General features: G+C 36.4%; 2 protein-coding genes across 2 annotated transcripts; one reads left to right on the plus strand and one right to left on the minus strand.

Moving 5' to 3' along the window:
- The first annotated feature begins 263 nt into the window (after positions 1–263).
- Positions 264–1480, plus strand: LOC147398009 (protein VACUOLELESS GAMETOPHYTES-like). Its single transcript, XM_086447118.1, has one exon. It carries the CDS (start codon positions 301–303, stop codon positions 1177–1179), a length of 879 nt encoding a protein of 292 aa, XP_086303244.1. The 5' UTR covers positions 264–300; the 3' UTR covers positions 1180–1480.
- A 2050-nt stretch (positions 1481–3530) lies between these two features.
- LOC147398010 (UTP--glucose-1-phosphate uridylyltransferase) lies at positions 3531–14738 on the minus strand. Its single transcript, XM_086447119.1, has 21 exons — positions 14477–14738; positions 14310–14357; positions 14104–14195; positions 13874–13964; positions 12689–12749; positions 12532–12609; positions 12408–12458; positions 12231–12304; positions 8253–8325; positions 8072–8129; positions 7879–7925; positions 7739–7804; positions 5923–5955; positions 5706–5758; positions 5548–5623; positions 4984–5040; positions 4796–4879; positions 4608–4706; positions 4424–4528; positions 3853–3924; positions 3531–3744 (listed from the first exon to the last, which is right to left on the minus strand). The coding sequence occupies exons 1-21, from the start codon at positions 14557–14559 to the stop codon at positions 3718–3720; spliced, it is 1428 nt and encodes a 475-aa protein (XP_086303245.1). The 5' UTR covers positions 14560–14738; the 3' UTR covers positions 3531–3717.

Consider the following 14738-nt stretch of genomic DNA (forward strand, 5'->3'; position numbering starts at 1 on the left):
AGGAAAGAAGCACGCGTTGACCTAGGCCTCTCATTCACGAACAAATAATTTCAAAACCAACGTTTTTAAAATAACAAAAATGGAATGTTGGGCTTTCTCCAAATACATTAAAACTTTAGAGGCATCCAGGGTAGGTAGCTGCCAACCAACGTGTGCCACTCGCAAAGTCAAGGAATATTGCCACCCATAGACACAGACTTAGTACGCGCTTCACTAAGTCAACGTCTCTCCCCTTGGCTATCCTCTTCAAATCAAATCAAATCACAAACACAGAATACAGATTGAGAGAGAGAGAGAGAGATGGGGAAGTTGAGCTATGATCCATACATCCACCACTTCAGCCATGAACATCCACTAGAGCTCTTCAACTTTCAATCTCCTTCTCTAAACTTCGCTACATGTTCAGGATGCAAGCTCAAACCTTCCGGTTTGATCTACATCTGCAAAACCTGCAATTACATCCTCCACATCTCATGCTCTCAAATGCCTAAACTCATCAACCACCCCGCCGATCCCAACCATCCCCTCACCCTCCTCCCTTACCCAGCTTACCCAGAAGGCCTATTCAATTGCGATGCGTGCGGACACCAAGGCTATGGTTTCTCTTACCATTGCGGCCTCTGCAATCTCGACATCCACACCAACTGTGCTTCAATGCCTCTTAGGCTCAATCACACGGCCCATCCTCATGTTCTTAATCTCAACTTCTGCCCTCCCTACCAAACCAAAGGCTTCTCCTGCGATATATGTCAAAAGCTCGGATCAAACCATTGGCTATATCGATGCAATTTTTGTGAATTCGATGCCCACTTAGGTTGTGCGACGGCCAAGCCTGTAGTACCAGTTCAACAGTTACAGATGCAGCCACCACTCCTCCGACACAATCAATCGTTTCCGGGTGCCAACCTTCCCCATTTACAGACATCTGGATCTGCATATCTGGGGAATGTGTCTCGGCAACAAAATTACTATGTGCCTAATCCAAATATGGGTGTCATGCAAACAGTTCAACCAGTGAGGAATAACTCAGTGGATAATGCTCTAATGAATGGACTTGTCGATGGTTTCACACAACAAATTGGTCAAAGCATCCTACAAAGTATCATGGGAGGCGGCAACGGTGACAATGCTGGTGGTGACAGTAGTGGAGATTCTTCATCTATTCCGGATAATGTGTAATGTATTTGGGGATTCTGGCTTCTAATACTTTTTCGGTGAAGGGTTAAAGGCTGGATTGGGGGCCTAATCTAATCTCTGTTTGTTGTACTTTCATGATTTCATGTATTAAGAATGGGTAGTATTGAAGCCTCTTCCATGGAACGATCTGAAAAAAAAATGTGAATCGTTGTCTGTGTCATGGTCATGTACAACTTAAGTCTAGGGAGTTTGTCCATGCCGATTTGGTTAAGTACCAAATATTTGTACATGGACCTTTTGTCAGTTTTGACCGATCCTTCGAAAAGCCTAAAAAAGATCGGCATCATCTGTAGACACCCCATTTTTGCATCCGCCTGATTAATCAAGTCGTCGACCCGATCGCAAAGGTTCCCAATGATGGATGTCTATTCCAATGCTTTATTTTGTTACCAGATATGTTTCAGAAATCCGGATGATGTATCTCGAACTGACAAAACTTAGAAACCACGCTACGGTAGGAAAATACGACCCCAGAAACATAGAAATCATCATCTTGCAAATAAAAAAGAAGCTTCACGATAAAAATCACTAAATTACCAAAATACCCCTAACATCAAAACAACTCTAGAGCCTGCATTACGCTTAGGAAAACCCACTCAAACACATAAAACAATAAATCGAAACCAAGTAAACCACTTCGCCAATTTTCACAAAATTTGACAAAATTACGAAAATACCCCTCATAAAGTTCACGATCATTTCATACAAAAAACTTCATAAATGACAAAAACCAACATTCCCATTGAATTCCTTACGAAAAACTGATTCCAAAACATCTTGGAACATTGAAAAACGACTTAAAACGTAAAAAATCCTCTCCGAGGGCAAAACGGTAATTTCATAATTTTCATAATTAAAAAATTCGAAATTAGTAAATAAAACATTAAATAATTAAAGTGAAACATTAATGAAATTAATTTAAAAAGTTGAACCTAAAAAATCGATTAATTGGACTCTCAGGCAAAATTGTTGAGGGTTCGTGGGATATTTCTTTAAGGACCCCTCCATTTGGGGGTCCAAAGAATCAAAGATATAATAGAAAGGGGTTCTCCAAAAATTTAAAATCAATCAAGCAAGACTAAAGTCAAGATATCAAAGTCAATCAAATAAGACCAAGGTCAAAATTAAAGTCAATTAAGCAAGACTAGAGTCAAGTATTAAAGTCAATCTCATAAGACTAAAGTCAAAACCCTAATCTAAACTAATCGAGTCAATCTCATAAGACTAAGGTCAAAATCCCAAATCAAAACCCTAATCTAATCAAGTCAATCTCATAAGACCAAGGTCAAAACCCTAAATCAAAACCCTAATCAAGTCAATCTCATAAGACTAAAGTCAAAACCCTAAATTAAAACCCTAAAGACTAAGTCAAAACCCTAAAAGAAACCCTAATCAAACCCTAATGCTTCTAAAAACTTTATAAATAGGAGCCTCCACACCCTATTTTCGTATCAAAGAAGAAACCCTAGAAAAAGTAGGTGAAGAAGCCTCCACAACCTCCCCAACCTCCCCAAAACCCTAATTTTGGAGCCCCAACTCCTTCCCTAACACCCCTACTCCGATTTTAGCCTAAAAAACACCTAGAAACCTTTCAAAAATACCCCAAAAATCCACCACAAATTCAAAGCATCCAAATCCAAGAAGGAGACACATTGCCTCGGAGATCAGAAATCAGATCCGGGAACAAAACGAAGCAAAAAGTACGGTACAAGGAACTGTTTTTCAGATCTGAGGGAATAGTACTTTTGCAGATAAAAGGTAAGGTTTTTTTATTATTTTTTTAATCTAGGTTTTATCATTAGCGATGTAGTTATATTTGGAATAAGTAGAGACCGGCATTGGCCGGGCGGGGTTGGTGCCTAACACCTTCCAACCCCGTAACATGATCTCCGGATTCAGATTTCTATAGTAGATTAATTCCTTTTTATCCATTTTAGAGTCAGTTTGGTTCCTAGACCACAATAACTAGGTGGCGACTCCCAAACCTTAAGGGTCAAAAGCGGATCCGCGCACCCCGCGGATCGAGGGCGCTTTCACATCCTTGAAAGAACGGACAAAAATCAAGCATCATAAGAGGTATCTTGTAAACTATCATGTGCCTTATAAGGCCACCAAATGAGTTGAGGTGTTGCCTTGTAATTTGCCTCGATTAATATCAATAACAGTTGTCTTTCAAACATTTGCGCCATATTGTTAAATGGATGAAAAGAAGTTTACGCTTAATAGTCAAATGTGATTGTGAGATTATGAGTAAACATACTAAGCGAAAGTCATGGGTAGAAAAAGATTTAAGTTGCCAGCTAAAGAGAATGAGCACGTAAACAACACCCAAATAAGGGATAAAGATCAAACTAGGGCATTAAGGAAGAAACATTACAAGCATAGTAAATGGCAACCTCTTGTTTATTACCAGTGCAACTTGCCAATCCTACAACATTCAGCCATTAAAACTGGAAGCAAAACAGCTCTTGATCTTTCATGTTTCATATGGATGCACAACAACATGAAGTCTAGTCATCCTTAAATGTCTTTGGGGTCATTTATCACCTGGATGTGTCAAAAGAAATAAATTATCGATATGGTAAATTTGTTTACTTGTAGAAGGGGAAGAAGAAATGGAAGGAGGGAAGGGGTTCAAGAATTTCAAGTTTTTACCTTGTTCTCGATTACTACTCCATCAGGAATTTCCAACTTCACCCCGGGTTTTGCAGAAATAGTAACTTTCCCCTTCAAGAATACACAATCAAATAAGAGAAGTCAGAAAATGTTGGATCAGAAACCGAAAAGTGAAAGAAAAAAAAAAGAGCAAATTATTAATAGAAAATTGATATTCAAAGGTATGCTAGCAAGATCGCGTTTAATTCAGTTGCACACAGATGCAATGCAGCTGCGAAAAATAAAGAAAAGAAAAGAAAAAGAAAAGGAGAAAACAAAAAAAAAACGCACCACAAAATGACAGACTCAGTACTTTAACCTTTTTAGAGGGCTAGAGGAATCCTTATACAACTATGGTATTATTAGATCGTCAGTGGATCTTTTTTTTTCATGAATCTTGTTTGTTGTCACTTTCATAAGAGAGATACAAGAATCAAGCATTAATAGCACAGAAATGACAGCAACCGAAATTAAGATTCTAAACTTTAGCTAAGGAATGTTTGAACTGGATTATATTATAGATCCAGGAAAAGATCGGCAAAACCAAGTAATGCAAGAGAAAATCTCATACCTTAAGGATTATACCAGCACCGAACCAAACATCACCAGTCACCTTCAAACTATCAAGCTCAATGATGCTAGGGATGGACTTGAAGCGACTTAAGAAATTGCTAACCTAGAAAAGATAAAAATAAATAAATCAGTGCCTTGCTTCCCAACGAACTGCACTCAGTGCTACTAGATGAATTTTTTACCTTTTTAAACTCAGGCCCTAATTCAATAGAGGGATTTTCGGGAATTTTTCTAGCTTTGTTCCGAATTACAAAGCCATCAACTACAGTGTAAAGATCCGACTGCAGAAACAGATAAATATTTTAAATTAGACCTTAAATCAATTACCAAAATCCTAAGATGAATGCCGGAAAGAGATTTGGGTTATGACCTGGACAAGGAGTAAATCGGATGTTGCCTTCACTGGAAGAAATCGAGATCGGGGAACATTAATGCCAATGGCATTATCAAAGAACTGTTCCAACAACAACAAAAAAAGGATGGTGATGATATAACATAAGGAGATGTAAAACTTCACAGCAAGCATTTTGAGAATGCTGAGATATATCTGATGATCACCCGAATTGCAGCTCCGGCTGCTGTTTCAAGCTGAAGAACTTTCACCCCGTCAACTTCCTGGAAACAACAGTAACTTCGTCAGAAACCACCCATTGAAGATAGAATGTTAGAATGCCCAATTGTTATCCTAAGAGCAACTCCAACCCAAAGCTTCATTATTGGCATCTTCTTCATTTTGAAGACTCCGAACTACTTTTGAACTCCAACCAGACCCATCTTCAAATCACTATTCAATCTCTAAAATACTATTCACTCTCACAAAAATAAAAGGTGAATGTAATAGGTAGGGAACAAAAATGGTATTTAAAACATGTTTCATGAAAAAAGGTCAAAACTGGCATTTATGAAAAAATGGAGATATGATAGGTATTTAAAAAAGGTAAACAGAGAGAGATTGGGCTTCAAAAATTCTATCTGGGCTCTATATTTGAAGATGTGAACAGTGACATAGAGATGAAATCTTCATTTTGAAGCCTGGTTGGAGTTTGGTTTGAGGTCTCCTTCTCTAAATATAGAGATATGAAGCCCAGTTGGAGTTGTTCTAAAAGAAAAGGAAGGACATACCTTTGGGTTTGGAATAATTTCCATCTTAAGCGCATCAGCTTCCACAAGCCTCTTAATGGCCTTCAAATTCACCCACCTACACAAATGGGGTAATTAGCATACTATCCAAGCAAATCTGCAATTTGAGGACAATATCACATAGGTATTATTTCACATACAAGTTGTTTGTGTTGAAAATCTTGAACTTTTCAATTGACTTGAATTCATTGATCTGTATGGAATACAAACCAACACCATATCAGTCACGTATGACCAAAAAAAAAAAAATCTCGAATATCTGGAAAGAGCGAGAATGCGACACAAGAAAGTAGTGTTTACTGCCCAAGTTGTGGTTAATAGGGAAAAATAGGTTTAACTTTCTGAAGCATAGCTTACATGTTCATCAGGAACCTGAGCAATTTCCAGGAGCTGCACATCACAGGAAAAATGTCATCCAAAGCTAACATTGACATAGTAAGCACAAGATTTATATGCAGCAATAGGACATCAAAGGAATAGCATGGCATCACTAAGATAACCCTCCCTGCCTAAACCTATGTTACCGGGTTCCTAATATAGTAGTGAACCACGAATTGGTACAAGCTGAACTAGTTTGAGGTTCCATTCGTAGTGTGTTCGTCAAAAACATCGAATCTGACGAACCCCTTATTTTGGTGAATTTTAGAGATGCTCCCATGGTTTGGTCAATATTAGAGAAAACCCTCATTTTAGAAATCCCAAGATTTGACCAATATCAAAGATAACCGTTTTGTTTTTAAACTGATGATATACTTCCTTGACCTGCGTCTTCCATGAGATTAGCATAAATGACTTAAATATCTGCCACAAACTACCTATATGAACCGGGTTCGTTCAAAAGTGGCGAACCACAAACCGCGAACCCGAATTTGAACCAATGAACTAGGTAACTTAGGCCTAAACAACATATAACTAAATTCATTACTGATTTGAACCTTGTTAAGAACAGTTTAAACAAGGAAAATATTTGAACTTGGAATGCATACTAACTTAGTTCATAAACCAAAAGCTAAGGATGTCATTGTATGTTCAATCAATTTTATTTACATATTGACATATTCAAACCAAGCTAAGAAGTCTGCAGCATTTGTAATGCTCGAATAAGAAACTTGGGAACAAGGTCTTTTTTTAAAGCTTTAAAAAAATTAGACCATCAGCCATAATCCAAGCTTGCAATCATAAAGCATGCAACAAACACATTCTAGAAAATCTCTGAATATCTGTTAACCCATTTTCAATAGTTATAACTTTGTAGATCCCTAACAAAGAACTTGTATGAGCTTTTCTTGTACGGTTATATTACAAAAAAGAGTAAACTACACTTTGACCCCCTGGCATTTTGATAATTGTGTTTCCTCCCCTTTCACTAATGGTGTTAAAATTTAGATGTTATTTTACTATTTTATATTATTTTTAATTATAAAAAATAAACTTTAAAACAATAATTAAAATCCCCCCCCTCCCCCTCCCCCTCCCCGCATTCATTGAACTCATTTTTTCAAATGTGTATTTTTGTTTATAAAAAAGAATTAATATTTTAAAAAGGGCAAAATGGTCTTTTTAAAGGAATTTAACTGTTAGATTCACGGCAATATTATGGAAGGGGGTAAGTGAACTCCTTACATAACTATAAGCAATGTAAGAGCAATTATCAAAACGTTAGGGGGTCAAAATGGAATTATGCCAAACTACAGGCGGTCAAAGTGTAATTTACCCTATAAAAAAAACACTGATCATAACAATGCTGCATCGCTGGTATGTGTGGTTTCACACTTGCAAGAGACAGGAAACTTTTGTGGTCAGTTTATCAACAGATGGCCGTTCATTTATATATAGATTAAAAAAAAAAAATCGCATTTCTCAATATATTGAGGGTATTCATCTGTATATTTGTTTGCCAAACTGTCGGTACGAGCTCTTATTTACAACAGAAATTTCTGTGGATAAATGTTTAAGGCATAATATACCTTTGTTTAACTCTTTCATGTTCATGAAATGTAAGACAATAACATGATGCCAAACAATCAAGATTCTGTGTTTAATTAGAAAATGTAACTGATCTGAATGTGGTTAATTAGAATTCTTTCATGAACTTTGTTATGCTTCTGAAGAAGCAAGTTGAGGGAAAAATCATGCAAGGCATAACATTTAACTACTGATGACCACCACATACCTGAACCTTTCCTTCGTATGAAATAAGGGTACCACCTTTCACATCTGCCAAAGTTTTGGGGGTCACCTGAGCAAATATGAAGCTTTAGAACAGGATTTGAAGCACAAGAGGCATTTTGAATAACAATCACTTTTGAGTACCTCCATACAGTATTCGTTCTTGTTTTGGATCAAATGATGTAAGATTTCTGTTGCATCCAGTCAAGGAACATAGGTGTGTAGAAAATAGGTCCAAGGATAAAATATAAATTTTGACTATATAATAAATAAAACACTAAGGAACATAGAGAAGCTGAAGAACATTTTGGACAATAAAATCCTTTACAATGGATACTTAAGTCAACAACAGCACCCAAGTTATCTGAGTTCGCAGCAAATACATACTCCTTACCCTGAACAAGAAAAATAAAATAAAATAAAACTGAAGTTAGAATATAAAGATAGAGAAAATAATATACCAAGAACATGAAATTAACAACAAAAAAGAGGCATATGAAAATCTACAGTATGTGCACCTGTGCCAACAATGCATCAAGCTTGCCACTGTTCATCAAGGCTGGAAACACATCACCATGGCCAGGAGGATACCTTCACAATTATACAGGTGTAAGTTGAATGTGATAGCATTCGGAAAGGTTACTTGCTCATAAAGCAAGTAATATACAAATATAGGTGTATCAATTATGATTCAAAATACATGTCATATGTTGCCAAGTAGAACAAACCAAATCCACTTACTCAGTCCGATGTCGACTTCAACATTGAAAAATATAAGTTTGCTAAAAAAAATACATATATATATATGGGTCGGGTTCCATGCACACACATATCTACTCATATATCTACAACGTGTTTTGTCCTAGTGGCTAAAAGTTTTGGATTGAGCTGATTTTTGGTGAGGATAATCTCTATGATGATGACATTATCCTCACCAAAAATCAGCTCAATCCAAAAATTTTAACCTCGTCAAAAGTGATTTACAAAAAATGGACGGTCCACGATTCTTCAACTCATAAATATGGGGGTGGGGATGATCTCCTCGTCATAGAGATCATCCTCACCACAAATCAGCTCAATCAGAAACTTTTAGCCCACATAGGACAAAACACGTTGTAGATATATGAGTAGATATGTGTGTACACGGATCCTAATCCTATATATATATATATATGGGGGCGGTTCAGCAGCCCTAAAGTTTGCCAAGTTTGGTGCCAAACATTTTTCAAAATATGGGTTAGAAGCTTTGGAATGAGCTGATTTTTTGTGAGGATGATCTCTATGATGAGGAGATCATCCTCACCAAAAATCAGCCTATTCCAAAACTTCTAACCCCATCAAAAGTGATTTACAAAAATTAGACGGTTCATGATTCTTCAACTTGTAAACTAGGGTTAGAAGTTTCAAAATGAGCTGATTTTTTGTGAGGATGATCTCTACACCGTAGAGATCATCTTCACAAAAAATCAGCCTATTCCAAAACTTCTAACCCCATCAAAAGTGATTTACAAAAAATGTTTGGCACCAAACTTGGCAAACTTTAGGGCTGCCGAACCGCTCCCTATATATATATATATATATATATATATATGGGGGCGCTTCGGCAGCCCTAAAGTTTGCCAAGTTTGGTGCCAAACATTTTTCAAAATATGGGTTAGAAGCTTTGGAATGAGCTGATTTTTTGTGAGGATGATCTCTATGAAGAGGAGATCATCCTCACCAAAAATCAGCCTATTCCAAAACTTCTAACCCCATCAAAAGTGATTTACAAAAATTGGACAGTCCACGATTCTTCAACTTGTAAACTAGGGTTAGAAGTTTCAAAATTAGCTGATTTTTCGTGAGGATGATCTATTCACCGTAGAGATCATCCTCACAAAAAATCAGCCTATTCCAAAACTTCTAACCCCATCAAAAGTGATTTACAAAAAATGTTTGGCACCAAACTTGGCAAACTTTAGGGCTGCTGAACCGCTCCCTATATATATATATGGGGGGCGGTTCAACAGCCCTAAAGTTTGCCAAACATTTTTCATAACATGGGTTAGAAGCTTTGGAATGAGCTGATTTTTTGTGAGGATGATCTCTATGATGAGGAGATCATCCTCACCAAAAATCAGCCTATTCCAAAACTTCTAACCCCATCAAAAGTGATTTACAAAAATTGGACGGTCCACGATTCTTCAACTTGTAAACTAGGGTTAAGTTTCAAAATGAGCTGATTTTTGGTGAGGATGATCTCTTCACTGTAGAGATCATCCTCACAAAAAATCAGCCTACTCCAAAACTTTTAACCCCATCAAAAGTGATTTACAAAAAATGTTTGGCAAACTTTAGGGCTGCCGAACCGCTCCCTATATATATTTATGGGGACGGTTCAAGGGACGTTTGAAAAACCCCATTGGAAACCTATGTTTTCAAGTCATTGGATTTGGACGGTTAAATGGCTTGGATTTCATTTGTCAAACAACTGGAAACCAAACACTCTTTTGTAAAAGAGTTTATAAATTTTCAAAAAACTCTCCATTTTTCAACTTATTAAAATTAAATCCAGCTCTCAATATCAGTATGTTCTCTCTACAGAAATAACACACACGAGAGACGTCCGAACCCTTCAAACCCTTCAAACTATCTCTCTCACGAATCTCTCAATAGGGATGTCTCTCTCTCACTCTCTCTTGATTGAAGGCTTCAAAGAATCCGAACTCTCTCTCAACCTGTCTCTCGATCAGTCGACGACTTCAAAGAACCTGATACAAGCTTTGATGTTGGGTCACGGCTAGATGTTCCATGCACATTCCCCTCTAAGGGAATACACAATACAACACTTTTAAGTATTTACATCGTCTTGGTCAAAGCAAAGATAAACATTTTGTTGCCTTTTGGTCCACTTGCAATCTTGCTCCATTATCTTACCAGAAAATAAGAAATATTGCTTATTGTAAAAAACAAACAGAATAAGTAGGTTTCTGGAATTAATTGATATTCTTGAATAATGATTATATTAGAAAATGGACGAGTTTTTACATTCATAGAAACTTGACTGATGCAAATTATTAGTATCCAATCAATCCTTTGATAGCTATTTGTATCTCAGCGTGGTGTTCTTCTTCAGCTTGGTAGGCATCACACCTGTGGCTGAGCGTTTGGGTTACGCAACGGAGTAAGTTTGTAGAGAGAACATACTGATATTGAGAACAGGATTTAATTTTAATAAGTTGAAAAATAGAAAGTTTTTTGAAAATTTATAAACTCTTTTACAAAAGAGTGTTTGGTTTCCAGCTGTTTGACAAATGAAATCCGAGCAGTTTAACCGTCCAAATCCAACAACTTGAAAACATGGGTTTCCAATGGGGTTTTTCAAATGTCCTTTGAACCGTCCCCTATATATATATAAAACTTACAATCCACAAACTTTGAGGATTTTTTATCTTTAGTTGGGGGTGGTAAGCCCATTGCTATAAGTCTTGTGATGTGATATGAGATTTTTTCCGTTCCCCAGGTCTTGGGGAAGCTAGAATTTGTGACATAAGGGAATGAAAAACTTTAGAATTTGTCCGGGCTATAAGAAAGAATCTAGAGAGTTCTTTTACAATATTATAAGAGTTATTTAGTCTTGTAGACTATAGGAAGGTTCTGGAGTAGGGATGGCTAGAGTGGTTCTAGGGGAGTTATACATTTTCTTTGGGAGATTCTAGAAATTTTAAATCGTAGTAGAGTTTTCTTGAGAGTACGCCCCAAGTTCCCCGTCATACCCATCCCTCGAGATCCCTCATGGTTTCATAAAATTGTTTGGAGTCCTAAGAAATACAATTTCCTCTTTTAGTATTCAACTTGTATGGACAAGTGCTTTGGGAGTTTGAAGAGAACTCCTAGGACTCATTAAGGAAGGTTGACTTGGGCTAATTTAGGGATTACTCAAGTGCCACATCAAAGTTACATGTACCAAAACTAGATCCATAACAATTGACATCAGAACCAGCTCCAAAGGAAGTTGGTATCAAGGTCGATGTTCAAGGAGCCTAGTTTAAAAGAAGTAAAGCTTTACACGGAATTGTTATTTGATATCAAGGCTTATTCGAGGAGGAAGTTGAGGGGACCGATAGTTGGGCCTAAAAAAGTTGGTAGAGGCTACAATTAATGGGAAGTGACAGCAAACAAGTTAGACAACACTTAAGATGAAGTGATAGCACGCTAAGTCAGGCTCACAAGGGCCGAAGAAAGAAGATAGCAAGGATGCACGACATACATCCAAATGGCTACACACAAAGATAACATAAACTAAAGGACATTAAAAATTGTCTCTCTCAACATCGGAATAGAACTAAATGGAAATACCGGCAAATGGGCGCTTATGTTTGAGACCTTGCAGCTGTGTTAGTAAGCACCACAATAAGTTCAGTTTTCCAACAGCATAAAAATTGTGGTACATTAAATTGGACAATTTAGTACATTGATAGCACAACGAGAGGAGGGTGAATATGAAGTTAACATACCAGCCATCCTTTCCAGTTTGTCCTTTGGATGGGAGTGGGATAAAATCTTCGACTACCAATCGAGGATATTGGCTCTGTAGAAATAAAATCAGTTTGAAGGATAAATTCATAAATCATGGCTTGCAGAAAAACCTCATAGTAGGCCTTGAAAGGCATTTCAAGCATAGATTTTCAAACCTGATTAAAAGTATGAATCTCAACGTTTGACTTGGAGTATCTCTCCACAATCTACATTGGTCAAGTAAAATAATTAGGAGATACATTGGTCAAGAAGAACAAAAAAGAGGTGAACATTGCTCACCTTCAGAGTATCATCATGCGTGTTGAAGGAATTCATTAGAAGCAGAGGGACATTGCACCCATACTTGGAATTGAGTGACTGCAAAAAGATTTTGAAAAGCTAAGGTATGTACAAGCCAATATAGAAAACAGAATAGTAAACAATGACATATATTAACCTCGATTTGGATGACAATTAAGTCGAGAAATGTCAACCCATTGCGAACTTCAATGACAGACCTGCATTAGAACATACGATGAAAAGTAGGAATGAGATGGATATATTCAAAACAATCATAAGAAAGAAAATAAGTAAGATTTATTTTATTTTCTATTGACACCTATATTCTGTGTCATCAATATAAAAATTGATCAACATTCTTGCATGCACATTCAGCAAAAAAATTTCCATTTTCAGTTGATCAAAAGTTTTAGTTACTGGCATGCTTGTTTTCATGTTATAGAAAGAAACTCAAGAAACCAAGGATAATGAAATTCAAGAAAAGATATTAAGCAACTTAGATTTAGGAGGTAAACAACTGAAATTTTCTTCAGGAGTATGCTAAAGTGAAAAACTCCATGAACAAATAAAATAATAAATTGAATAAAAAAATTTGTGCTGAAGTTTCGAGCTTGGTTAGAGGCCAAGTCTTTGAGTGATAATGGCACAGACTTGGGTTCAAAACCAGCCTTCATCTCTTGCCTAGAAAAAAATTATTAAAAAAAAAAACAGATAGAAAGAAAGAAAGAAAAAGGAAATTCTATGCCACTAAAAAGTTTAGCCAGTCAACAAAACATGAGAGCACCAGAAAAGAATCTCGAAAGAAATCTCCTAAGAACTTAATACTAACTATTTTCCGACTGATATTTTTTTATACAGGGAAAGCTCACAAACCATCTCTCGATGATTACTTCAAACCACTGTTTTTGGCATCAGCTTGAGTCCTGATTGAAAGCAAAATAAAAAACACAAAATCTTCACACAATTTTGATTGAGATACTGGAAATTTTGGTTAGGAGTCGATTGGAATTTCACATTGCTCAAACGAAATTAAACCCCAAAGACCAATTATGATCTTTTGGCATAAAGTATAGACAACTTCACCACATCAATTAGCTTGCAAATCAATAAAAAGCACTGAAGAGGTAATTTCTTTGAAACATAGAAAACAGAAAATCAGCACGTTCATAAGCACCTCAATAATTCTATCGGCTAGGTTTTACCAAAAACTATATGTAAAGAACCTTAGTAAGCACAAGCACAAAGATGCCGTCGAGATAAGATTACAAACTATTAAGAGCCATCAATTATAAATTTATAACAGAAAATTAATGTAGAATTAAAAAGAAAGAAAAGGTTTTACTTGGGACCAGTACACCCCATCGTCGTCCCCAAGCCTCCATTGAGCTTTAGCACGACAAGTTTGTCCAAAATCTTCTTAGTTTCCACAAGATCTGGTATTGATTTAAGCAAATTAGATCTGATTCTCGATCAAAAACTAATAAAGAACTAAAAAAATCCATTAGAACACAATTAAATCAAATCTCTGAGTGGCTAATTAAAATAAGCATTGAAACCAAATCATATTTTTACCTTTTGGAGGTGGCGCTAAGCTTTCATAAGGAACCACAACTTCATCAGTTGGAGTCTTAATCTTGCTCCACTCAACGTGCTGAGCTTCTCCACTTAAATCCACATTACATCCAAAACAAACAAAATCAAGGATCAAAAAATTCAAATTACGGATTGAGATACCTAAAACAATGTTTAGAATTTAGATAAAAAGGTTCAAATCTAACCTGAGATAACGAGCAACAAGATTGATGAATCCAGATTTCTCATTCTCACTATAACAAATATTTAAAAAAAAAAAAAAAACGAAATTAGCTCAAATCTATGATCTGAAACTACAAAAATAAGGATAATTAAGCAGAAATAAGTGATCTGAAAATTAGATCAAGCCCACCTGATCTGATCGAGGCCTGAAACTGCAGATCGAAGCTTCGCGATCTTCTCGGTCTCAGTAGGATTTAAAGTTGCAGTCGCCATTAATGATCGATGGAGCTTTGAGTGATGGAGAGAGCGGTGAGAGTGTGAAGGAGATTGTAAAATTTAATATCTTTTAAAGAGAAAAAACTGTGAGTGAGTGAGCTTCGTAAAACCAGAAGAAGAACAAAAAACCGTCAAACCTTCAGGTTTATAGCTAAAGGCTAAGCTAAGGTGGTTTT

Source organism: Akebia trifoliata, chromosome 7 (assembly GCF_017979445.1).
Source record: "Akebia trifoliata isolate Shusen 1 chromosome 7, ASM1797944v1, whole genome shotgun sequence".
In the NCBI taxonomy this organism is placed as follows: Eukaryota; Viridiplantae; Streptophyta; class Magnoliopsida; order Ranunculales; family Lardizabalaceae; genus Akebia; species Akebia trifoliata.